Source organism: Primulina eburnea, chromosome 1, assembly GCF_022965805.1.
Source record: "Primulina eburnea isolate SZY01 chromosome 1, ASM2296580v1, whole genome shotgun sequence".
Taxonomy (NCBI): Eukaryota; Viridiplantae; Streptophyta; class Magnoliopsida; order Lamiales; family Gesneriaceae; genus Primulina; species Primulina eburnea.
Genome location: NC_133101.1, coordinates 58,843,780 through 58,870,293, shown reverse-complemented (window position 1 = coordinate 58,870,293; position 26,514 = coordinate 58,843,780). Strand labels below are relative to the sequence as shown.

Genomic DNA, 26,514 nt, shown 5'->3' with positions numbered 1-26,514 from the left:
TAACATATTCCTCACGCCCTTGAACGAACAATTGCAGCGTTAAGTTTACAAAAAAAATTATCAGGCGGCCCATATGATAGTCTAACACATAACGCTGAGTCGAGAAAGATTGTCCAATTAAAGCGTGAAGTTTATAAGATATTATCATGTGTCCCATAGAACAGTCCAATACATAACGGCAGACTTTGGCTCTGATATCATGTTAATATTGAGAGTTAAACCTAATTTATATCCTCTTGATGTCATTAAATATTCATGATTCTGATTCTGCACCATCTTGGGTGGGCGGTATCTCATAGCTGGGTGGGTTTAATGCGAGCGTGTATCTTTTGAATTTTTAGCCTACACATTTTGCTGGCTTTTGCTTCCCTCTTCCCCAGGTTTGGCGTACATTTTCTTTTCTTTTCTTTTCTTTTCTTTTTTCCTTAAATTTCTAGGTCCATTTTTTAAGACATCCGTGTGAGGCGTTTGTTTTTTCGATTTTGGTCCATTTCATCTTTCTTCCACTGGGTTTGGTTTACTTGCATTTAATCATTTACGTACGAATACGTGTTATGAGCAGGCAGTATTTCGAGGTCTTTTTTTTTCTCTTCATCTTTTGGTGGCACAGCAAAACTGGAAATTTTACGGTTTTTTTTAGGGATTTTTTTGGGTGTTTATGTGTAGAATAGGAGATTTTTCACTCTGGACTACTCGAAAAGTTGAAAAAATAAATGGGATTTTTCTTAGATATTTATAATTATCGAGAAGACTCATTTGAGGTGTGAAATAAAGAGAGAATGAAGAAATATCAGCAACTGAGCCCAGAAAGAGCCAAAGTATGGACTGAAAAATCACCCAAATATCACTACAGTAATCAACAGAATCTGCAGCAGCAACAGCACAAGCACAAAGTACCTGTTATTTACTATCTATGCAGGAATAGACAACTCGAGCATCCACATTTTATGGAAGTCCCCCTCTCCTCCCCTGATGGACTTTATCTGAGAGGTACCACAACGTGATCTTGCTTATGAATTTTTCCATTATCCAGTATCGTGATTTCTTGAAATTCGAATTTTTTTTTTTATATTTTGAAGATGTGGTGGAAAGGCTGAACGGTTTGAGAGGCAGAGGCATGGCTTCAATCTATGCTTGGTCTTGCAAGAGGTGTATATGGTCCCATGACTTAATGTTCGATTCTTTGTTTGTGAATTCAAGTTTTTTCCTTTATGAAAATGTATCTCAAAGTTTTACTGTAATTTTTCAATGCAGGAGTTATAAGAATGGTTTCGTATGGCACGATCTCTGTGAAGATGATTTAATCCTCCCGGCTCACGGGAACGAATATGTTCTCAAGGGCTCGGAGCTCTTTGAAGAATCCAATTCTGGTAAAGTGACACAAACCTTCCTTCTGCTATTATTAACCAAATGAAAAGTTTCATTGCGAATAACTTGAGCACCGGGGTATAGAAACTGGAGAATTAAAACTCTTTTGTGTTGTGGCGGAAATGTGTAGTACTAATTTTTACTGAAAGTTTAAGGTAATTGTAGAATCTGTCTGTGGACTTGCATTTCGGAGGTCATTTGTGCGAAGATAGGAGTAAAATGAGGCGAAATGTGATGCCTTTGTTTCCTGTATTTTTCGGTGATACTGAGGATGGACTTGTGTTGACATGTAAGTACACGTCATAATGTGATTTTTTTGATGATAAACTGCCTTGTTTTCTAGGTCGCTTCAGTCCAACTGGAAATCTCATGTCACAGAATCAGAGTGCATTACCAGAACCACCATCTTCCAGAAGCCAAGAAGATTCTTCGTCTTCATCTAGCCTGAATGGGAGAACAATAAAAAGTTCTCAGGATGACGAATTATCACCTCCGGCTCAGCGGCTTTGCATTTCTTCTGTGTCTCCAGACTCCAACATTGGGAAAAATTCCTCTTGGAATGGTTCTTCGAGCCTAATAGAGTACAAGGTTAACAAGAAGCATGGCGTTGCTGATGCTTCCACCCAAACCGAGGATAAAGGCAAAACTCGAAGAATTTATGCAAGAGGTGTATCAACTGAAGATGAGTTATTGGATCCTAAATGCGGCAGTACTTGTCTAAACGAGGGTCTCAATATAAAAGAGACTTCAGAAATTTGCAGAGATTTAACATCGTCGCCTCCATCCACATCCAGTACAGCATCAAGTGGTAGGACAGATACCTTGGAAGCTCTCATTAAAGCTGATGCTAGAAAGCTCAGGAGCTTTAGGATTCTTGAAGAGGAGGAATTAAGAATGCCATCAGGTACAAAACTCAAGGCTTCAAATATTATAATGCAACTGATCTCCTGTGGCTCGGTTTCAGTGAAGGATCCCAGTTTTGGCATGATCCCAACCTACAAGCCAAGGTTTTCTCATTCCAAAGTTTCCTCTTCATTGTTCTCGACATCTTTGATGTTTGGAGAGTTTGATTGCCATTCGGAGAATCCTCGTCTAACGGGAGTGAGAGCGGAAGATAAAGAATACTTTAGTGGGAGCTTTGTTGAAACAAATATGTTCAAGGAAGGGATACCGAGTCTGAAACGATCATCTTCATACAATGCTGACAGGTTATGACGTTATCTCCCCATCAGTTGATATTTTAATCAATTAGCCGAGTAACTCAATTCTGAGATCTGAAATCTTTTCCTAGTTGCTCTTATGTTAAGTCAAGATTGTGCTTATTGTTAATTATGCTACTTTGAACAAACCTCGTAGCAATTTTTAGTCTTCATTAATTGTAGTCTGAATGTGGTAGTTAGCTTTCATGGGTTAAGATTAAACTCAAAAAGTTGTGGATATTTTCTTGCTCTCTTCATGTTGAGACAAATAGAGAATTATTTAATGCAGAAGTACTAAGGAACTTGGTTCTGCTGAGAACAATGAAGCAGAAAGTTCCAGGCATGTGAAGTGCATTCCAAGAGCACTGAAGGCTTCTATAACTAAGCATCCAAGATGTGAATCAATGAGATCTCCTTTTTCCAATGGACCAAGAATCTCATCTGAGAGAGTGGGAAGTTCAAGAACCCTTACACCAGGCACGCCCAATGGTGGAAGCAAGAGAATTACTGAGCCATCGCCGGGGAAAACACAATCAATAAATCTGGATTCTTGCAAAGTTGGAAAGGAAAGTACTAAGACAGTTGAATTTTGATTCCTCAAGTGTTACGGCGCAACTTAGCAAGGTGCTGAATTCTTGTAGCCTGAGATTTCTGTTTTCTTTCCTCCGGGCATGCTTGCTTGAGGAGCTCAGGTTGTAGCACAATCCAAAGCATGTGACAGCAAGAGCAACTCCTAGATGACATTTTTGAAGATTTGAGAGAGAATTTGTGCAGAATCCATAGAGATCACCTCAAGCTATATTGAAACAAATGTTTTTTTTTCTCTCGTTGCATTCAGATTTGTGAATCATTTAATCTACTAGATTACGTGATGCTACATCTTAACAAGTTGATTTTACTGTTGGTATTATCCAAGAACCAAAACTGATGTCAGCATGCGTCCTGTTAACAATTTGTTTTGGATAAGTTCAAATAGAATAGAAGGTCCGGTCAAAGACGACAGAATCATACCTTAAGTATATTTTCATGCATGGTATGCCGGTCTCAATAAATCTTGATCACTACTTGGTATAAGCTTGATTATTTTTTGTTGAAATCATATTATAAATACACAAATGAATATTGTTGTTGTCAAAGCACGTGCAAGCATTGGGAGTGAGTTTGTTTGTTTGTTTGTTTGTGCGTGTATTAAATGCTTCCTGCGAATTTGTTACTTCCGTCTTCAGAGATTCTCGACAGTGTTTTTGGATTCTCGACCTTCGATGCATTCACGGTTGACCCAACACAAACTTCAAAGTCAAATGATCATTATTGTCCACGAAAACTATGAGGCCATGTTTTCGACTTCAACGATTCCTAGATATGATAATAAGTATGTTAGAGTCTAATGACAGAGAACATCAACGTAAGTGTCAACGATGCTTTGTAAATATTTATTACATGACAGAGGATCTAGTTCCAGAATTAGCACTGCGAGCATATTTAACCTTCAAACATCATAATCAGCTAAACCATCTGATAACAAATTCTTCGTCACCTGTCAACGAAGGCAGATTCGGAATTCACGGATAATTTTCAAATTTACAGATATATCTCGTTATTTCATGAAAATGAAAAAGTCATTTCAACGAATTTATTTACTGAAACGAAAAGAAAAAAAATAAAGAAAACATCGTTCCCATTTCATGGATGATAGGTGAAAGTGAGAGGCTGACGGGCGTACAAATTCCAGGGACACCCATTAAAATTTCCAGCACCAAAAGTATGCTGGGATACTGAACTTGTTAGGTATAGCTCGACTTTCTTGAATCACAGCAATCAACAGAGAGACCTGAATCCACATCGATGCTTTAATTGTTGCTGCTTTTCCGAATATTTGTTCTTGGGAACAGTATGTTCATCTGGTAAATACCAGCAGCGATTGGTGATAAGCAGGATTGAAAGAATTTTACCGATGGTGTGCTGCTTTGTCATCACATCAAAATATGATGAACTCCTTCCCAGCGGCCCATCAAAAGAATCTTGATGCCAAATCCTGAAAGTCATAGAGGTTTAGCGAGACCATAAACATTCAAATCAAATGATAGTGAAATAAGGAGACCATTAACAGCTCTTTTCGAATAAGAAACTATGCTTTCTCACGACTAAAACAAAGTAAACTTGCAAAAGCCACTGTCTATTAGAAAGCACCTAGTTTGAAATTGAGTAGTTTCAGTACGCTTGTATGCGTGGTTTCACCATATAGGGGAATGGACTATGATCTGAAATATCATTTTTCAGAAACTGTGCCCCAATATGACCAGTCTACTAATCTCAATATAGTGATGATATAAGTCAACTCACAGAACAAAATCGACCCCAAGAAACAATAGACGGTGTGTGTACTGTACAGATAAATATTCATCACCACACGGGGATCCGTGATTTCTAGCACTTCCAACTTCATGATCTACAAAATATTCTTTAAATACTCCTACATCACTAATACCAGTACTTTAGAATGCTCTAGCCTAGGGTGTTACTAATAATCTTTGCTGCGACTCCAAGAGAGTTCGATAACTTCATTTAACAAGAGGTGAGTACACAGTTATTTGAAGACATCACATCTTACAATCTTAGTTGCCACATCAAAGTTCACCAAGTTTCAGCTGAAAGAAATCTTAAAGAAGCAAGACAAATCCCACGCATAGTATTAGGTCTGGAACAACAGTAAATAAAATTCAGCTAAACGGAGATGGAAATACATGGAAGTGGCAAAGCCCCCACCTTTCCCATTGGGAAAACTCAAAGCAAATAAGGCAGAAAGAATCACTTCCCCACCCACTCAATAGCCATGTAGACTCATTTGATCATCAAGTGAATGTAATGGACATCTTGTAATGACTTAACTATTTGTATATCCCTGTCTTTGTCAAGGTAGAAGAACAATGTGTCAATCTGGAAACAAAAAAAAGATTTCAACGCTAAATACAAGGCTTCTCAGAATCGCCACATGAATGAAGCCTTGCGAGACTTGAAAGTAGCAACTTTCCAAGATATAAGCAGAAGTTCGACTTCAATTATATCACTAATCCCAAATCAAGATTTTTTATCGGACACAACCTGCAATGTAGTTCCTCTTGTAATCCAAGCTGTGAGTTCTGGTTGATCTTCAGAAGGCTTAAGAGAATGTAAAATTCCACCCTCAACTTCCAACCCAAAAACAAATAGAAGCCTCAAAGAGAGAGAACTATCCAGATGAGCCACATCCTCATAGCATTTCCCGACGAATCCTACGACGGTGATGCCGTTCTGAGGGGAAATGGAAAGGGGGTCAGGCAGAGTAGGAGATGGCTGTGGCAGGAGTGGGCGGGGAGGGGTGGAGGCCGGGCGGACAAGAACCCGCATGGAGGGGGAACAGCGTCCATCGAAACGTCCAAATAAATGCAATATTTGGTTGATTTTTCAAAGATAAAACAATTTTTTTCGAATGAGATAATTTTACGATACAAATCTCTAACTTAATCTAACTCACGAAATTTTTTTATATCAAAATTATTATTATTTTTATGTTAAATGTAAGTCAGACGTCTTATGAATATAGGTCCGTGACCTAAAATATGTTAAACCAAACCAATCAAAACAGCCAAATTCTCATCTGATCCAGTAACACCAACATTGGAAAAAGAGGAGTACCCAACATCTTTTGTCCAAAAAATAAATAAATTATGCACGTGGTTCCCCGCCTCTCATTGATAAAGATTTACGTCGTTACACCACTAAAGATGGTGGCCGCTTATTACATAAAAGTTAAAATTATCCACTTTATAGAAAAAAATTCGAACCGTAGAACCATATATTACTCAAATTTAACCAAATCATATGGAAAAAAATAGGAAAAAGGAAAATAAAGAGGGGAGATAATTAAGTAAAAAATGAATAAAAGAAATCCAAATGATACCCGACAAACAAAACTCAAAAGTATATAATAAATATTACAGAGATCCAACTTTCTTGGCTCGTATGCACGGTGGGGAGAAGGCAAAGAATACCGCCCTTAATTAGCATAAACGTTCAGCCTTACAGTAGCTACAACTTCGGGATGGAGCTTTATTTCTGCAGTATATTCTCCAGTTTCTCTGATCTCTGGAAGTGACACAATTCTTTTGTCCACGTCCCTGTCAAGATCGAATATGGACAGGTACTGTGAGAACCGATATTGTATGAAGAATGCTGACATGATTGATATAGAAATGATATCGACTATTGAGTGAGTACCTCTGAAGCTGTGCCTTAATTATATCAACAAGATCTTGAGCAGTAACACTATGAAAACAAGTATGTATTAGCGCAATCATGGGTAGAAATTTAGTGCATCATGCTACTTACTATATGTGCCAAACTTACGTTCCGAAAATTAGTTTTCCTTTGCCACCCTTGCGCTTCACCTTGAAAGCTCCAACAGTTTCAAATATTAGAGCGAGCTGCTGCGCCTCTTCTTTTACCTGATGGGCAGGTACATGAGAAAAATCTTACTAAAAGAGTAATCCGAGACTCATTTAATTCTTGCGTATGTTTGAATCTATGAAAAGTGGGATTTAGTATTGACTTTGTGACATATTTTGGCAAGAAAATAACTAAAGATTTCATCAAAATGTTGGCATTCTACACTGTAAATAAAATATGAAAGTGAAATTACTTTGGGTGTGATGGTGATCAATATGCTAACATTGCAGCAAGGAAACAGATCATGGCTTAAATAAATAATTAAAGCATGATTAAGAATACGCAAGGTTCATTACACGTATCTTTTCGGCCTCAATTCTCTCATCTTGCAACTTCATTTCCCTACAAAGAAACAGAAAACATTAAATGACATCCAAAAATATAATGGAGAGATTGCAGACCTGATCATCCAAGAATCGGTTCAGCCCTTTCTTATCAAATCTAATAGCGACTTGCTTCTGGATCACATTACCAATCAAGAAAATATGTGAAAATTTGTCCGAAAGAAAAACCAATGATAGGACTTTCAGAATTTAATTGCTGTAAAATAACAACAAAATTGTGGTAAATTTCTAGTCGAAGATAACAACATACACATAGATACACATTAACCTACAAAGAGGATAACTAGCAAAAAATGAACCAGTGAAAAATGAAAATTTCAACGCCAACAAGCAACTAAATGAAGTTATATCCAGAGTTAGCAAGCGAGTCTTCTCATATTTGTTAGCTCGGTTATCAAATCAAATTTCTGCAGATGGATTTGTTCCAACAAATGAGCTTTCAGATTCAAGCTCCAAACCGTCTTCTTTAACATTGAGATTAAGACAGGAGTGAAATTTGGTTTCTTACAGTGACTCCACCTTATCAACTATAGATCCCAATCCATTTCCATCGTTCTTTATACCTGTCAAACACTACCAGACTCCAGCTTTTCTCCCTGATCTTTTACTTTTCCCGCAGGAAAATCATGTTAAAGCATGCAAGAAATTTAAACGAAGAAACACCAACATTAAGTGCAATGAAGCAAAAGAAAAATAACCATACACAACAATGCAATTTTGAAAGTAAAATACGAGTCCAAAAAGAACAGATTTTGAAACAACTGTCACTCTTAATATTTAATGATAAACAAAGGAAGATAATTACTTAATAAGGCCGGGCGTAACAATTTGCGCCATGCCCATGGGCAGTAGAAAGTTCCTAAAATACCCAGCTTTCACATCCAAAAGCTCCCCCTTTTTCCCCAACTTAGTCACATCCTCCTTCAATATAACCTAAAAAATGGAAATAAAAATTGTAAAGAAACGCAACGCCAGGTACGGAAAACGATTAAAGATAACTTAAGGAACCCAATTAGTGACAAAGAATTCCCATACCTTCCGAACTTTCTGGGCTTTTTTCTGAGCCACGACCTTTAAAACTGGCGCCCCGTCGGAGACTTTCTCCGTATCTACATTCACAGTCTTCGTCAAGGTTGAATTTTGAAGCCATGAAGATGAAACCCACGAAAAACTAGTTGACGCCATGGACAGGAAACACTCTTGTGTAATTCAGTGTGTAGTAGCTCTTTTCTCATCATCTTATCTGTATAACGCAATCTGGATTCCGTTGAGGATGCAACATTTGGGCCAAAATAGTTTGGTCCAGTCCAGAACGTATAAGCCCACAAGAAAAGCTATGAATTTTTCTGATATATGAGTTGTATACTACATTTGTTGTTGTACAGATTAATGGTATGTAGGCATTGTGTATTAAATTGTTTTTTTTTAAGTCTACGATTTTTTGGGATTATGAATGTTAAAGAACCTTATTTTACCAGACATCTATTGTGATTGGGTCAAGATTAGCTGACATACAACAAGTACAGCGATACAGGAACCAAGTTCACGTGTACTTGGATTTTGCGAAGTTTTATTTCATGGGGTTAGTGATTCGGGTGGTTTTTGTTGATCAGATGCAAATCATTTGTTCTTAAAACCTCATTTACTAGATTACAATGAACTTTTTTGTAATAATCAATCAATGTCAGCGTGTACATAATCGACAAACACAAAGTTCTTTTGGAGTTCATTTATAGCATATGCCAAACCAGCACTCAAAATCGAAACAGCCCCCAAAACAATCCGGAAGTACATGTCCGGAGGAATCCCGGCCGTTGCCGCGCAAACAACAGCAGTACCTATCAAGAACTTCTGCAATGCCTGGAAACTAGAATGAGCACTTCTACATGAAGAACACTTCAGAGTGTGCTGCTCAAATCTATCCAACATCTGCACAACACAGAATCAACAATTTTTTCATGCCAAATGAAGTGAGGATTCAAATGTTTCCATTCATTTTACAGATTGAAGAATTCCAATACCTGGCGTTTGGACAATGTAATAGAAGGTAATGTCTGTTGATCATTGGTGGCACCAAACCACTCGGGCTGGCTGTTGCCATGTCGTCGCAGCCAATTCCTGAATGCCAAAACAAATCGATCCGCTTGTGTAGGGGTAAAGGTTATCTTTGTGTACTCTTTGTTGACATCTCCCACGCCATCCTTGGATTTTGAAAGAAAGATCTTCTCTTGACCTTGCAGTACTATCATATCTCCATCGTATACTTTGTTCGATGTCCAGTGCTCATGCCATCGAGGAACCACCTATTGTCAAAATCAATTAAGGGCTAAAAATAGATTATTTTTAAGATAGTCCCTGGAAAATGAAAGAAGGGGCAGGACCTACTTGCCACCACTTGGGACCTGGCATAGTGAGTTGGAAAAAGTTCCGAGCACTGCAAACAATTGAGCGAGTCTTTCCAGGTGCCATTGGAACGTTGAAGGAGCAAATCCATATGACCCATTTTTGGTCGCCTACTACCGGAAGTTTCGTGTCTATCTCGACTCTGACATTAATAGAACGGTAAAATAATGGAAACCAAATTCATATCCATATCTATATGTAAAATGAATCTACCTTTATAAAGATACTAAATAAATATGCACAAGGCCATGTTTCCACAGCTAGTCTACTTAAAATAAAAACATCGCCGAAAGAGAGAAGCACCACACCGTTAGCCATGGAAACTATAAAACGAATGTATTTTACTAGAATTACACGGTCACCAAAACTCTATATGACAATGACATCAACAAACTAGGAAAAACCAAGAGGTTTGATAGAGATAAGGACTAGAGAGCGGTGAGCAAATCAAATATCTCAGGAAATTAGACCGTGATCAAATGTGATCAAATCTGTATTCATACGATTCGTAACATTTAACCTTAAAACCCTTGGTGACAACCATATATATTGGAACAAAATCTAGAACATACTGGACACTTGAAAAATGTGCTGACTTTTTTGCAGCTTACTCTTGAATAATGGATCTGGGTGTTAGGTGACATGGGTCATATGCATTTAATGGGATGTCGGATGAATACAAATTGGTTTTGCCAATTTGTTGCACGTGTCATTTGAATGGTTGATTGGAGGCTCGCAAAATGGAATAATGCTTCCTTTTGTTCACACGAGATTATTTCCCCTATAAATAAGTGCGTAACCTGTATTGTTTAATCATCCCAAAATCAAAATCTTTTCAGCTTTGATAAAAAGAGAGTGCATAGAAAAAAAAGGAGTGTATTTTTTTCTTGAGTGCGGGAATTCTCTTTTGTGAGTTAGAGAAAATATTTTCTCGGTATACTCGGGGTTGGGATCGTGAGATATTGAGTGTATTGATGTATACACTTGTTGTAATATTTCTCCCGGTTATAAAAGTTGCAGTGCTCCGTGGATGTAGCCTATATTGGGTGAACCACGTAAATCTTTGTGTTCTTGTTGGTTGTTTTATTCCGCATTTTTGGGTACTATTATCATCGTGATCGGCATCGCTTCGGGGTAATTCCCCAACAACTGGTATCAGAGCCTTGTTGTGAAAATTCTTAAAAATTCTGAGTATGCTCTGTGGTTGCAGCTTTGTCTGATCTTCCACATCAGAAAAGATTTTTTTTGATTTTCTGTTAAGGCTAGAGAAGTGATGGCTAGAGAAGTGATGGCCGGAGATGATGGATCGGGACCGGAAATCAACAAGTTCGACGGAACAGATTTTTCGTTCTGGCGGTTACAGATTAGAGATTATCTGTATAGCAGGAAGTTGCATCAACCTCTATCTGGAAAGAAGCCAGAAAAGATGGAGGATGATGACTGGAAGCTTCTTGACCGACAAGTGTTAGGGGTAATACGATTGACCTTAACGAAGAACGTGGCACATAACGTGGCGGAGGCAAAAACAACTGAGGAGATGATGTCCATTTTGTCGGACATGTACGAAAAGCCATCGGCAAATAACAAAGTACATCTCATGAAGAAGTTATTCAACTTGAAGATGGGAGAAGGTGCTTCGGTGGCTAAACACATCAATGAATTCAACACGATTGTTTCACAGCTAACATCTGTTGAAATTAAATTTGATGATGAGATTCGGGTACTTATTCTTTTGGCGTCTTTACCAGACAATTGGGAACCAATGCGGGCAGCGGTTAGCAACTCTGTTGGAAAAAGAAAGCTACAATTTAATGATGTCAGAGATCAAATTCTTGCCGAGGAAGTTCGCAAGATGGATTCTGGTGAAGGAACATCATCAAGTTCTGCTCTAAATCTCGAGAATAGAGGAAGGGGCAGGAGTGGCGAAAAGAGTTTTAACCAATGGCATGGTGGGTCCAAGTCAAGAAATGAAAAAGACAAAAGCAACTTTGAAAAGAATGTGAAGTGCTGGAGCTGTGGTGAGACTGGTCACTTGAAAAGGAATTGCAAATCAACAAAGAACAACGCTAATGTTGTTACTGAGGAGGTACATGATGCTCTATTATTATCCATGGAAAGCCCGGTTGATTCTTGGGTTATGGACTCGGGAGCTTCGTTTCATACCACTGGTAATCGTGATGTATTCGATAATTACATTGCGGGAGATTACGGAAAAGTTTTCCTGGCTGATGGAAAACCTTTGGAAATAATTGGTATGGGTGATATCCGGATGAAGATGACAAATGGATCTGTCTGGAAAATCAACAAAGTAAGGCATGTACCAAAGTTGACACACAATCTGATTTCAGTGGGACATCTTGACGACGAAGGCCATAAGGTGACCTTTGGTGATGGTTCCTGGAAAGTGAGAAAGGGAGCCATGATTGTTGCTCGAGGAAAGAAAACTGGAACACTTTATATGACTTCCAGTTTGAGAAATAAATTAGCGGCTGTGGATGCTGGAGCTAATTCAAGTCTATGGCATAGTAGGCTTGGGGATACGAGTGAAAAGGGAATGAAGATGTTGGTGTCAAAAGGAAAGCTACCAGAATTAAAGACTGTTGAACACCAACTATGTGAAAGCTGTATCTTTGGAAAGCAGAAGAAGGTGAGCTTTTCAAAAGGCGGTAGAGAACCCAAAGCAGCAAAGTTGGAGATGGTTCATACTGATGTATGGGGACCATCTCCTGTGACATCCCTTGGAGGCTCGAGATACTATGTCACATTCATTGACGATTCGAGTAGAAAAGTTTGGGTTTATTTTCTGAAAAATAAATCTGATGTTTACGAGACCTTTAAAAGGTGGAAAGCCATTGTGGAAAATGAGACCAACTTGAAGGTGAAGTGCTTACGGTCTGACAATGGTGGAGAATATGAAGATGATGAGTTCAAGAAATATTGTGCACAGAACGGGATCAAGATGGAGAAAACCATTCCTGGTACACCTCAACAGAATGGTGTAGCTGAAAGGATGAACAGGACCTTGAATGAACGCGCAAGGAGCATGAGATTGCATTCTGGATTGCCAAAATCATTCTGGGCTGATGCTGTTAACACTGCAGCATATCTGATCAACAGAGGACCTTCGATACCGCTTGACTGCAGAATACCCGAAGAGGTATGGAGCGGCAAAGAAGTAAACCTTTCTTTCTTGAAAGTGTTTGGATGTCTATCATATGTTCATATTGATTCAGCAAGCAGAACAAAACTTGATCCTAAATCAAAGAAGTGTTTCTTTATTGGTTATGGAGATAATGAATTTGGTTATCGGTTCTGGGATGACCAAAATCGGAAGATCATTCGGAGCAGGGATGTAATATTTAATGAGCAACTTCTGTACAAGGACAAGTCAGACATTGGAGCTGGAGATGAATGTCCTGAAGTCAAGAAAACCGATGAAGTGCCATTGACATATATTCCTGTGAATGAATCGAAAACCAGTAACCAGGAAGATGAAGAAGAAACTGCACAAGATGATGACCCACAAACTCCGGTGATTGAACTCAGGAGATCTTTGAGAACCATTAGACCACCTGAGAGATACTCCCCTGCACTTCACTATATTTTGCTGACAGACAAAGGTGAACCGGAGACCTATGAAGAGGCAATGAAAAATGATGATTCAGTCAAGTGGGAGTTGGCCATGGAAGATGAGATGGATTCACTGTCATCCAATCAGACGTGGGAGTTGACAGAACTTCCGCGAGGCAAAAAGGCGTTACATAACAAGTGGGTGTACCGGTTAAAAGAAGAACATGATGGTAGAAAGCGGTACAAGGCAAGACTTGTTGTAAAAGGATTCCAACAACGGGAAGGAATTGATTACACCGAGATTTTCTCCCCGGTGGTTAAATTAACCACTATCAGGACAGTACTTGGAATAGTGGCGAAGGAAGATTTACATTTGGAGCAGTTGGATGTAAAGACTGCGTTTCTTCACGGTGACCTAGATGAAGAAATTTATATGAAACAGCCACAGGGTTTTGAAGTACGGGGAAAAGAGAAAATGGTGTGCAAACTTCAGAAGAGCTTGTACGGTCTCAAACAAGCTCCAAGACAGTGGTACAAGAAGTTTGATGGATTCATGAGTGAAAATGGTTTCCTAAGGTGTCAAGCTGATCACTGCTGTTATGTGAAAAAGTTTGACGGTTCTTATATCATACTACTGCTGTATGTAGATGATATGCTGATAGCCGGAGCTTGTCTGGAAGAAATTGATAAACTCAAGAAAGATTTATCAAAGGAATTTGCCATGAAGGATTTGGGTGCTGCAAAGCAAATCCTTGGAATGAGGATCTTTAGAGACCGGGTGAATGGAATCTTGAAGTTATCTCAAGAAGAGTACGTGAAAAAGGTGGTTAGCAGATTTAATATGGATGAAGCTAAATCTGTGAGTACTCCTTTGGCTAGTCATTTCAAACTAACCAAAGCACAATCACCATCGACGGAGCAGGAGCAGGCTTATATGAATAAGGTTCCTTATGCTTCTGCTGTCGGAAGCCTCATGTATGCAATGGTGTGTACAAGACCAGACATAGCACATGCAGTGGGAGTCGTGAGCAGGTTTATGAGTAATCCAGGAAAGCAACACTGGGAAGCAGTTAAGTGGATTCTCAGGTATTTGAAAGGTACTGCTAGTTGTTCTTTATGCTTCAGGAGGTCAAAATTGGGCTTACAAGGTTTTGTCGATGCCGATATGGGTGGTGACCTGGATGGCAGGAAAAGTACTACTGGATATGTGTTCACATTAGGTGGTACAGTTGTAAGCTGGGTGTCTAAGCTGCAAAAGATTGTTGCGCTTTCGACTACTGAGGCTGAGTATGTTGCAGTTACAGAAGCTAGCAAGGAGATGATATGGTTGAGATCCTTTCTGGAAGAATTGGGTCAGAAACTTGAAAATAGCACATTACACTGTGACAGTCAGAGTGCTATTCATTTAGCAAAAAATCCTGTTTATCATGCAAGGACAAAGCATATACAGGTTAGGTACCATTTCATCAGATCAGTACTGGAAAATGGAGTCTTGATGCTTGAGAAGATTCCTGGAAGCAAGAATCCTGCTGATATGCTCACGAAGACAGTAACCACTGACAAACTGAAGTTGTGTTCGACTTCAGTTGGTCTCCAGGAGTAACATTGGAGATATGAGCTGCTGCACTGATGGTGTGAAGACATGATTGAAATCAAGTCTTCAAGTGGGAGAAATGTTAGGTGACATGGGTCATATGCATTTAATGGGATGTCGGATGAATACAAATTGGTTTTGCCAATTTGTTGCACGTGTCATTTGAATGGTTGATTGGAGGCTCGCAAAATGGAATAATGCTTCCTTTTGTTCACACGAGATTATTTCCCCTATAAATAAGTGCGTAACCTGTATTGTTTAATCATCCCAAAATCAAAATCTTTTCAGCTTTGATAAAAAGAGAGTGCATAGAAAAAAAAGGAGTGTATTTTTTTCTTGAGTGCGGGAATTCTCTTTTGTGAGTTAGAGAAAATATTTTCTCGGTATACTCGGGGTTGGGATCGTGAGATATTGAGTGTATTGATGTATACACTTGTTGTAATATTTCTCCCGGTTATAAAAGTTGCAGTGCTCCGTGGATGTAGCCTATATTGGGTGAACCACGTAAATCTTTGTGTTCTTGTTGGTTGTTTTATTCCGCATTTTTGGGTACTATTATCATCGTGATCGGCATCGCTTCGGGGTAATTCCCCAACACTGGGGAATGCCTCTGAGCCTATCCAACAGCAGTGTAAATTGCACATATTGTTATTCGAGTATCATATGTCACAGATAAACTTACTTATTTATATAGTAGCAAGGCGCAACAAACTTGGTGCTAATTCTTGGATTACCCTCATTTGCACCAGAAAAACCCCAAGGTCCAGTTGATTGCATCTTGAACGGTAATGGCTTTGCTCTTTCTCTTCTTCCTGTGACCTGTCAATGTATATTTGTTTTAAGTGACTGGTAAAAAGGCTTGTGTTTCAAAAGACAGAAATGTGGGTAAATATAGTATGACAGCTTGTTTGAGAATAAAGCCTTGACAGGACATTCAAACTCATTAACACACTCGAACTTTGAATAGAGACACTTGCAATATTTCCACCAGAAAATACTTAAAAACTAAATTTATTTCTATGTTTTGATTTATCAATCTTGCATCAACTCATTCTTCTACAACTTTAACCAACCATGTGATTTTGTTACTTCTGGTAGCCTGAAAATATATATATATATACACATAAAAAGTTCTGCATCTTGTATAGAGATAATCTACATTTAATAGTATAATCCAACTCTTTCAATTATATACCAATTTTACCTTATGGTGCGCAAAATCAATGTGTGAAGGATCAGACACATTTTCCATCAGAGTATCATAGCCATAATATAGATCACGTTGAATTGTCACCGACGAAAACTCCGGCTTATCAAAATCATCAGGCAACCTAAACAATTGCCCACAATCAGAAGAACAATAATTATTCTAATACCAACCAAAAATTTTGCTTAAAAAAGCTAACCAATCGAGGACTGGAAACATTGTTCATATAGTCCATATAATATTTCTCCAAGGTTGCTTTTTAAATAATAAACCACCAATTTAGAGACTTTTACATTGGAGGCTTCGTGGCTTGAGCTCTTTCCCAGTCATTCTCACTAGGCCAAACAAAGAGAAGGCCTTGAGAAACCATGGTTGGAAACTTCGTAGCACATGCCCTCGGCGACTTAAGCGCGCGAGACTCGGGTCCTTCAGAAGCTGCCTGCGGTATCCGAGTACATGAGCCGCACCCGTCAAACGACCATCCGTGATATGAACACTGCAAGTGCCCATTCTCATCAATCCTCCCCTCCTGCGATGCATATGGAAACAAATTCAAGCTCAAGACAATTAATTATAACCAAGAAACAGAAAATTGAGGAACAAATTTCAAGGGTTCACGAGATTTCTTTACAAAGATTGAATCTTGAAGAAAGGTTTCCAAGAACTTGCAAAAAATTAGAGAGAAAAAAGGATGAAGAGAAATTCACCGATAAGGGTGCAAGCCTATGGGGGCATTTATCATCAAAAGCAACCCACTGAGCAGTCGATTTATCAAACCAGATAACAAGATCTCGATTCAGGAGCTGAAATGGTGTGGGATAACGGGGGTCAAGATCTTCAACGAGAGAAACTGGATACCAATGATCTCTCCAAGAAAACTTCGACGACGAGATCTCTTCAGAATCTGCCGTCTCAATCAAAGGTTCTGCATCTTCTGTGTCATCTTCCGGTATCGTAGCCGGAGTGATTACCGGGGAAGCTACATGAATCGGAGTTTTCAAAAGTTTGCTTCTTTTTTGCGAAGTAATAGTCTTAGAAATGAATGGCAATGGAACGGACCGTTGGTGTAGACTACTGCTACTGACATTGGAAGAGGCGCTGAATATGGGCGTAGCTGAAGCAAATGAAACCGACATGTTTTCGGGTAATTCAAAAATCTCTAATTCCACCGACTAATTTTTCTTTATAGCACACAACTGTATCATATTGCGTTTAAATTTCTTAAAGCAGTTTCATTTAATGATTTGGAGACACACCTGCCTCTTTCTTCTTTTGTAAAATGATTATGTAGAATGGGAATGGAGGCTGGCTTTGCGTACAAGACTGAAATTGGATTTTCTTGGAATTACATGTCCTAACGCTGGATGAAAATCCAAGCTGCTGGGCGTAAATTGAGACTAAATTGCGAGGAGGAGTGGGTATCATGCGAGACCGTCTCACGGATCTTAATCTGTGAGACGGTCAACTCTACCAATATTCACAATAAAAAACAATATTTTTAGCATAATACTTTTTCATGGATGACTCAAATAAAGACACGTCTCATAAAATACGACCCGTAACACCGTCTCACACAAATTTTTGCCAACTGCGAGTTATCGGACGGAACTGCGACACATGAGATATTTTTCATATGTTTTCGTGTTGTGTGGAGCAGAATTATGCCACGAAGTTAATGTTTTAATTTCAAATTTCTCATTGACACAAGTAGAGAAACAGTACAATGGAAGAGTTCTTTTGTCTTCCTTGTAAAACTTGTCAAGAAAATTTGTAAACTGTTCTATTAAAGAAAACCAAAATCATAGTTTTTTTTTATTGTAATCCAGTTGTTAAAATTTTATTATCTAAAGTGATGGTTTTTGCAAGAGAAATTGTATTGATAAATCATTAAAAAGATAAGAATCTGAAAATAAAGATATCAAAATGTTTAATTACCTCGATTTTATTAGATAAAATAAATAAATTGAGTTGACAATTTTACTGTCCGGAGGTCCACTGAGCTAAAACAAGTGGATTGAGGTGGAAAATGTGTTTATAAAAATGCAGGGGAGGTCAGTTACGTTCTCCATGAAAACACATAACAGCAGTGGCGGAGAAACTGTTCACCAATCAAGGCTCCAAGTCAACGACTCCGAATTCCAGACAAAAGTCAACGCCGGCGAGTCCACCACCTGCAGCGGCCGCCATGAACTCGACCTCCCGAAAGCCCAACAGACTCTTCTCCGAAGCTGACGAAATCGATCTCTTGAACTCCGTCTTGTATCCAGGCGAAACCCCCTTTACCGACGACAGATTCAGTGCCCCTCAGATCGCAGACAAGATCAGAAGACTGAAGCAAAAGTACCACAAGTCTGTCCAAAACAAATCATCCATTAAAACCTCTCACGATCGTGACATATACGAGATTGCCCGAAAGATATGGGGTGACGAGAAGACGGGAATGCCCTCGTCCTCTTCGAAACTGAAGGAAGAGGAATTCAGGGAGGAGAAGGGATCCGTAATCACCACAAATTGGAGCGATTTCCCATTCTTGATGAAACATGTTTCGAGGGCATTCCCGGGATGCGAGGAGGTTTACAAAGAGGGTCTGAAGGGTCTGGGAGATGATGTACTGAAGGGTTTTGATGAGAAATGGATGGAACTGGACATGGATGAGGCCGCCATTGAAGCCAAAAGGAATGAGTACTTGAATTAAAACCATTAATTGCATTGTAGATTTTTCTACGAGAGATTTCTATCGTCAGTCTTGATATCTATAATATTCTAGAACATAATTAAAACTTCATAAAATTGATTCTGAATTATAGGATCAATCACTGTTCTGTAGAATTCTTAGAAAAAATGTTTTGAGTGTAGCGAATCATCGTAGTTTCGGCCAAAAAATAAACCAAAAGGTTTATGTGAAGCCAAATAAGAATTTTCATGTCTTTTTATCATTTGTTATTAACTTGAAAATTAAATATCATATTGCCATTTATATATGTATATTGAGATAGTATCATAATTCTATAAACGCTCAATTCAAATTTATAGTAAAAAAATAGTTTTGACATAAAACAAATATTTTTACAAGAGTCAGATCATGTCAAAGATCTGTTTTAAAATTGAATAACAAAACGATCTCATAAGAGTTTTTGTTTTATCATTCCACATCTATATTCAAATTTATAAGATTAAAATTGACAATTGCCTGCGAAGTACATGGAGTAACTTTAATCACATCTTTCAACTAAATTACATTGGTTATTTTATATGATCTATATTACAAAATTAACTACTGAGACGGTGATTTTTTTTACCATTCCACATCTACATACAAGTATATAAGATTAAAATTAACAACTGTTTTCGAAGTACATAAAATTAACTGTAATAACGTCTTATTTGACGAAATTACATTGATTATTTTTAAAACACCAACGAATTAGTAGCTTTTTTTTCCTTCCATTTATTGAAGAAATGGATATGCAAGCTTTTGAACCCATAGAAAAACATTTATCAAGCTGAATCTCGATATTTACATATTAATAAATATTTGGTCAAGCTTGAATGTTGTAAAAAATAAAATCGGATCAGCCATGTTGAAAATAACAAGTTTGAACCAGTATTAAAAAAAACAATAGTTGTTGGATTTAATGATCTAGGAAAAAAATGACCAAAACAGAAAAAAAAATCCGAGTTATTGGATAAAAACCAAAATTTGACAAATTACATGGCTAAAATCTAAAACAAACAAACTTACAATATCAAAATGATGAATTTTGTACAAAATATTTTACTAAAATTACTTCTTATTATTATTATTATTATTATTATTATTATTATTGAATGAAAGAAGGGATCTTTTTGTCTATCTCCTAAAATGGCCAAGGTAAATGAGGGGTATTTTTATCCATGTACTAAAAGAACGAAGATGATTAATCTAAGGAATTGATACTTTATTATATAGTATACTACTATATATTATCTAAAGGCTTAAATGAATCAATAAAATAGAGTTAGCTTTATAAAAATATAATCTAAAACATGAAGTTAAAGCGTGAATTTATAGCTAATTAATCCAAACTTCCAACCATTAAGTTGTGAATTAACATTGAGTTATTTATCCTCCAATAAATGATGGAATTGAATTTTACAATTGAAGAGGGAGACCATGCACGTGTGCATTGTGTGTGCAATTTGTGTGCAATTTTTGATATTCAACATAAGAAGGAATAGTTCGTGGCATTTGTACCACAATCACGAGAGGGGAGAGTCAAACGATACATGAAGGAGGGAAACTATGCGGAAAGAGTGAGAGGAGAGGCATCTAACTAAAGTGGAAACCAACAATCCAAAACCTTGTTAACATATGATGAAAGAGCGTTAATAATCGCACGAACGTCGCACGTAAATAATTACTTTATATATCAAAGAAATACATATATGTACATTCTTGTTGCATATTTAATCTGATAATCCAAAAAATCAAAATTTCATATGAACTGATGAATTCACACCCTTGTAGAAAGCTTGAAGGATGACATTTCAAGATTAACCCGATATCGGCTTGTGCAGAAACGATGTTCCATCAAATGCCATCATGGGGTAACTCTTCATGTATTGATCCAGCTGCAAACAAAAGTAAATATAAATAACGAGTACAGATTTTTTCAAAAAAAACTAGCTCATGAAAAATTAACCTGTTCTTGGCCTAGGTTTTCGAAACCGAATTTGTTTTTCCACATGGATTCTGCTTCATGGGAAGCAGGAAGCACGAGCTCTTTTACATTGAGGTGTGAAAGAAGATCCTCAATGCAAAACAAGAGAGATTGGAAGTATCCCTGAGAAAGGTTATATTTTCACCAACAGACGGATAATATTTACAAATTTAATTTGTATATTTTTAGCATTAGAGTTGACATCCCCACCTTGCCCTGGTAATCAGGTCTTGTTGCAACCAAGGGAAGCTCTGCTACTTCCGCCCCAAATATTCGAATGATTCCAGCAGACACTGCAACCGAGCTGTTGAAAGGAAGCAAAATGGATTAAAGTAAAGTTCCAATATTAAAAGAAGCCATTGATTCACCAAGGAATTCAGCGTGTGTTGTTCCTGCATAAATCTATCTATATTACTCACTTTGCTGTCAAAATGGCACAATACATGCCACAGAAATCCTGACCATTGACCTCCCTCCTGGAGAGCAGCAGCCATATATTAAACCCATTCAGATTCACAGAAACGGCTTACAAGAAAAGGGCATATGAATTGCGGAGTACAGACGACAACTTACCCATAAACCATGTTCGGAATTAGATCAAGACCGCTGTTGCTGGGAACAGTAATCGGATCAAAACATTCCTGCAACAATTTGATTGATTGAAATCATTTCTCAAATACTTTTCACTCACTAAACTGACAAAATACAATCAGCAAAAGGCAAAAAAACCATGTTATTAACTATATTTATCAAAGACAACTTTTGACGTGCAACATGTGCATGGATAGTGCATGTCTTTCTTCTTTAGATCATGAGATCTTTTTGAGGGTCCTTAAAATAAATTCAAAAGATATAACAGCAACTCTCGTGCAAATTACATGCCGAAAAAGTATTAAAAGCAAAGTAGGATGAGAGGATCGATGATGGCACCAAATTTTGACAGTCCATCCAAAAGGGAAAAATATCTTAAATTGACACGAAAATTAAAGAGCTAAAATATGATTGGAGAAATACAAAACAATCATGCGCGAAAAAGATTCGTAGAAGCACAAGTTAAAAGTTAACTTACATGAAAAATATTAACAGCAGCAGAAAGCCACACTCTGGTGACTTCAGAAGCTTGTTTTCCTTTAAAAAGCCTCCATCTAATTATATCAAGCTCTGAATTTTGCTGTGAACCATGCTCCTCAGATTTTTTCTTGATGAGGTTCTCGAGATTTGGAGGGAGCATCTGTTCGCCAGCCTCCATCAACTCTTTCAGAGTGGAGTTCATATTGTTGCATTCTATGCAACAAAACCAGTCATCTTCCGGCAATACCTGTATTTTTCATTGTTTTTTAGGAAAAAAAAAAAAGAAAAAGAGAGAAAATGTTACAAAACCAAGAAATAATAACATGTTTACAGTATTAGCTAGCAGACCTCCAAATCAGCAATTTTTCGCTCCTTCAGACAACCAACATGATATTCCCTGTCACACTAGAATAACGAATACTCGATCATTATGCTTTTGACATAATAAAAGATAACAAAGTTTGAAAACTGATCTTTCAACAGAGAGTAATGTCAAAAATTAGGAAAACGAGTTATACTTGATCACATATAATTATTGTGTTGTCTGTAATTCTGGACTTGCTGAACCCATGACCCCTACAAGGAATAGACCAGTATCAGTCATCAAAGGAAAAAGTAAAGCAAAATATGATTAAAAAAATGAACACATACAAGTCGACCTCCCAGTTGTGTTATTTGCTGATAAATCCGCAGCATATATTGTGCATGTATAGTGCAAAATTAATTTTGGCGGGCACAAAATTAGCACACTTTTTGCACGGAGATAATTATCAAATGCTTGAATTCAACTGATATAGCAGAAAATGAGATGAAAATTTACCCGCAAATGCAACATCCACCAATCTCAACTTCCAAACTTCCAATGATACGAATGCATCGTTGGTTTATTTCTTCGACAGGGTTTGCGCCAGCAACTCTTCCAGCGGCAATAGCATTTTTATTGCGCTTTGAAAACTTTTTCTTTCCGAACAAGTTTTCACAGTATCTGCAGTACCATTTACCTTGGGGAATGCCAGAAGGACCAGCACATTCTACAAAGGAAAGAAATGAAACAAAAGCAGGAGTTGTAAGGTAGAGACAAGATTTATTGACATAAATTGGTACAACTAAATATACTTACCAGAGTGGAAACTTCGCGGACAATTTCTACAACTCATCAGATTTCCCCTGAGCTTGCATATAGAACATAGATCATCTTTTTCCCTCGAACATGATTCACTGCTTTGCACCTGTTCAACGTAGAGCTGATGGAGAGACATCCCATTTGATGTAAATATGTTGTGGTAGCTGTCATAACAAGTATATTCATGTTTAAGGAACCTAAGTACTCCTCAATAACAACATTTATTGTACCACAAATTGTGACGTTTGCATGAAAACAACTAAAATAATCCCACGACAAATGAAGAAACCAAAGAATCGCTCACGGTTTCTTGTGGGAACCACATCCAGCATGCTTCTCAAACTGTGAGGGGCTAACCTGTTCAGTAACAAAAATTCTAGATGTTAACATCCCAGGGAAGGAATTTACATCTACAAGAGATTCGATATTAATGTAATATTATTTAAATCCATAAAAACCTCTAAATTACCAATTTATTGCAGCAGGAGCAAACAATTGCACCATCTTTTTTACAACCCTCAAGTTTCACCTGCTTAAAAGTAAGAATGCAGAGGTTTAACACTAATTTCTATATACAATTGTCTGATTAATTGCATTTACCTGCCCACGTATGATGTATGACAAAGCCGCGCCATCGGGGAGTGCATTCCCTGCTAATATTGATTTGTGCATTCCTAAATCCCTTGATCAAGACAGGAGTGACAAGAATCATTTTTCACAATTGAGATGATTTCACATGAGAAACCATAGAACTTGAAGACATAATGAGCACTTACTTCTTTGTTAGCTTCCCCTGAGGTTTCATTTTGGTTTGCCTACTTGAAGACATTTGAGGCAACTGGAGCTAATGGATCAGGTAGAAAGGACCTGAAATGGTCGCCATAAACAATAAGTGTAGTACATCTCACTACAAGAAAAAATGGATATACTGACATTTTCTTAGTGACATTTTTAAAATAATGTCGTTATTATATACATATCATGACATTGGTTACACATAAAAATTTTAATTAAAAAAAATTAAATTAAATATGTTATAATGACGTTTTTAATGAATGTCACTAGAAGTTCTTATTTTTCCCACTCATTTCCAATTTTTTAATCTCACTCTCACCGCCAGGCGCCATACATCTCTAAAAAAAATTCTCTCTCCAACAATCTCATTATCTCACCCCAAATCGGCTTCCTTCCAATCCCTTGCACAACACCACCTTCTGCCACCAGAGCCACCGTGAATCATGGCTCATGACATGTAGCTTCGGTCTAAGCATGAATTGAAGGATTTGAGCCTCGATTCGGGCGACTCGAAGCCCTAGAGCGAGTCTCGTTTCTGCAATTTCTTGTGCCGTCTTGTTCGAGATTTCCAGCCTAGTTCTTGGTGAGTTTTATTAAAGTCGTAATTGGAATTTACTGGTGTTGTACATTGAATGCTTATTTGATGGAGATTGGAGGTATGATAACCTACATTGTTTTGGCAATTCAATTCATTTTGATTCTTGAGCGCTCCTTAGAACTATTAAAATTCGTCTCATTTTGTTACACTCTAGCTATTGTATCATTCAGATATTAAACTGACTGTTGTGATTATGTTACTCTTTCAATTGTGTTTTCTCCTACCAGAGTGCACTCCTTTTTTTCTTGGAAAAATTAAAAACTATTTATCTAAAAATTAATGAAAATGACATTCTAAATCTGTATCGACTATATTTTTCTTTCATTCTCATTGACAGGATGTCAGTTTCAATAAATTAATGGGAGGGATTTAAAAAAATCATTGCCAGAAATATGAAACTTTTGTTACTATAATGTTCTGCCATTTTTTTTAATGAAGTATCATCTGTAGAGAAACAATCTATCCTGATGGAAGTATGATAATATGCTATAAATCAGGCTTTTCTCTTCTTACTTAACCTGGTTCACTTCTTTTCTGGTGCATTTTCTCAACCAGTAATTTTATTCCCGGCCAACACGTTTCTAACCAAATGAACTTACTGTTGTAGTTTTTTGACTTGCAACATGCTGAGTGGAAATATACCTGGAACAATCATGAAGGATGGAGGCAACATGCATGCTTTTTATTTTAATAATCATGAGAAAATGTTCTTGGTTTGTTTTATTTCTTAAACTAAAAAATGTACCCCCTTTCAAATTCTTGGCATGAAATTAACAGTTCTTGCTTTTTATTCTCGATACTTCACATCAACAGTTTTAAATTCAAGTTCTCCATCTAAAGTCATCATTTATGGACACTTGACAGAACAGCGATTTTCTTTATTTTCTTTTATTTTTTTTGTTTTTGGATTCTGAAGGTTTTTTGTAGGATGTTTAAATGGAATTAATAAACTTAAAGTTGCTTAGTTGAATAATATTTATCTTTACTGATAAGAAATTTGTTCAACTCTGTTCCCATGTTTCTAGAACTCTGAAAAGTTGAAAAATGTTTACATTATCGTACTTATTATTTCCAATAGATTTAGTTGTTTCTTGCTTCTTTTTTTTCTTGTGGTAGGAATCGAATCGAATCGTTAACTTGTTCAGAGGCTCATCAAAAGCGAATACACCGTAAGATGCATTTCGGCTACTTATTGTTTTTTGCCTCATTAATGGTCAGTAATATGTACTAGTCTAAAATATAACAAGTTGGTAAACTTGAGTTCTCTCTGATGCTAACTCTTCCCATGCTTGACCTTCCACAGAGGCCGAATCCTTCCATGTACTAAGGATTTATTCTGTCCTAGATGTAAGTATGCTATCCTTTTCTTCCTTCGAAAAAGTAGTATGATGTAAGTATGCTATCCTTTTCTAAATTCTTACTCTAGATATCTAATTTTGTATGCTTTCCTTTGCAGCTGAGGATGATGAGATGAGACCAGATGGGAAAAGAATCCGTTCAAGAATCTCGTGTAGTATTATTTACGATCTTACATACTGTAATGCTTTTCTTCACAACAAAGGAAAAATCGCCGTGAATTTGAGGTTTTGGAAACATTGTTCATATATTATAGTCAATTGCCCCTTGTAACTTTGTTTTTTATGCCTGATGCGTGATTCAAGATATCACAATATTTCTTTCGAAAGTAGTTGATGTTTGCATATGTTGCGCATACATATCTAAGAGTTGTGTGTGAGAACCTGTTTTTTTGTCGTTTGATATGATGTTTGATCTTTTGAAATGATTATTATTCACTTTATATTTTTATACTTTTATTTTATTTCTAAACATATATAAATTGTACTCGCAGGTAACAAGAAAGAATACCAAATTTTGTCTAAAATATGATGTTCCAAGATGTTGCTAAGCAAATTTAGTTGTTTTTTGTATTGTAGCAACATTGTATTTATTCATCAACTTAAATGTATCGCAGGGAACAGTTTCAGCAATTATATATTATTACCTTGATTTATATTATTTTGATTCATTTTACGTTCTTTAAAAGTTTTAATATTATT

General features: G+C 37.2%; 5 protein-coding genes and 1 long non-coding RNA gene across 6 annotated transcripts; 2 read left to right on the top strand and 4 right to left on the bottom strand.

Moving 5' to 3' along the window:
• The first annotated feature begins 285 nt into the window (after positions 1–285).
• LOC140834678 (protein SOSEKI 3-like) lies at positions 286–3,639 on the top strand. The gene is made up of 5 exons (XM_073199731.1): positions 286–990; positions 1,080–1,149; positions 1,255–1,370; positions 1,712–2,576; positions 2,857–3,639. Exons 1-5 carry the CDS (start codon positions 780–782, stop codon positions 3,158–3,160), a joined length of 1,566 nt encoding a protein of 521 aa, XP_073055832.1. The 5' UTR covers positions 286–779; the 3' UTR covers positions 3,161–3,639.
• A 72-nt stretch (positions 3,640–3,711) lies between these two features.
• LOC140834671 (uncharacterized) lies at positions 3,712–6,330 on the bottom strand. Its single transcript, XM_073199719.1, has 3 exons — positions 5,670–6,330; positions 5,457–5,504; positions 3,712–4,602 (listed from the first exon to the last, which is right to left on the bottom strand). The coding sequence occupies exons 1-3, from the start codon at positions 5,952–5,954 to the stop codon at positions 4,579–4,581; spliced, it is 357 nt and encodes a 118-aa protein (XP_073055820.1). The 5' UTR covers positions 5,955–6,330; the 3' UTR covers positions 3,712–4,578.
• Positions 6,331–6,467: 137 nt separating this feature from the next.
• LOC140834662 (large ribosomal subunit protein bL9c) lies at positions 6,468–8,632 on the bottom strand. The gene is made up of 6 exons (XM_073199707.1): positions 8,432–8,632; positions 8,202–8,329; positions 7,349–7,394; positions 6,954–7,051; positions 6,825–6,872; positions 6,468–6,724 (listed from the first exon to the last, which is right to left on the bottom strand). Exons 1-6 carry the CDS (start codon positions 8,579–8,581, stop codon positions 6,604–6,606), a joined length of 591 nt encoding a protein of 196 aa, XP_073055808.1. The 5' UTR covers positions 8,582–8,632; the 3' UTR covers positions 6,468–6,603.
• A 387-nt stretch (positions 8,633–9,019) lies between these two features.
• Positions 9,020–17,562, bottom strand: LOC140834655 (pheophorbide a oxygenase, chloroplastic-like). Its single transcript, XM_073199695.1, has 7 exons — positions 16,878–17,562; positions 16,464–16,699; positions 16,168–16,294; positions 15,646–15,782; positions 9,782–9,941; positions 9,418–9,699; positions 9,020–9,325 (listed from the first exon to the last, which is right to left on the bottom strand). The coding sequence occupies exons 1-7, from the start codon at positions 17,304–17,306 to the stop codon at positions 9,071–9,073; spliced, it is 1,626 nt and encodes a 541-aa protein (XP_073055796.1). The 5' UTR covers positions 17,307–17,562; the 3' UTR covers positions 9,020–9,070.
• A 3,071-nt stretch (positions 17,563–20,633) lies between these two features.
• LOC140808954 (increased DNA methylation 1-like) lies at positions 20,634–23,736 on the bottom strand. Its single transcript, XM_073166354.1, has 13 exons — positions 23,665–23,736; positions 23,534–23,593; positions 23,369–23,421; positions 23,062–23,228; positions 22,762–22,972; positions 22,460–22,517; positions 22,290–22,346; positions 21,940–22,188; positions 21,444–21,511; positions 21,290–21,346; positions 21,081–21,174; positions 20,853–20,993; positions 20,634–20,781 (listed from the first exon to the last, which is right to left on the bottom strand). Exons 1-13 carry the CDS (start codon positions 23,734–23,736, stop codon positions 20,704–20,706), a joined length of 1,365 nt encoding a protein of 454 aa, XP_073022455.1. The 3' UTR covers positions 20,634–20,703.
• Positions 23,737–24,191: 455 nt separating this feature from the next.
• LOC140813161 (uncharacterized) lies at positions 24,192–26,263 on the top strand. The gene is made up of 4 exons (XR_012113844.1): positions 24,192–24,442; positions 25,574–25,626; positions 25,761–25,804; positions 25,914–26,263. It is a non-coding gene; the product is annotated as an uncharacterized lncRNA (long non-coding RNA).
• The last annotated feature ends 251 nt before the right edge of the window (positions 26,264–26,514 follow it).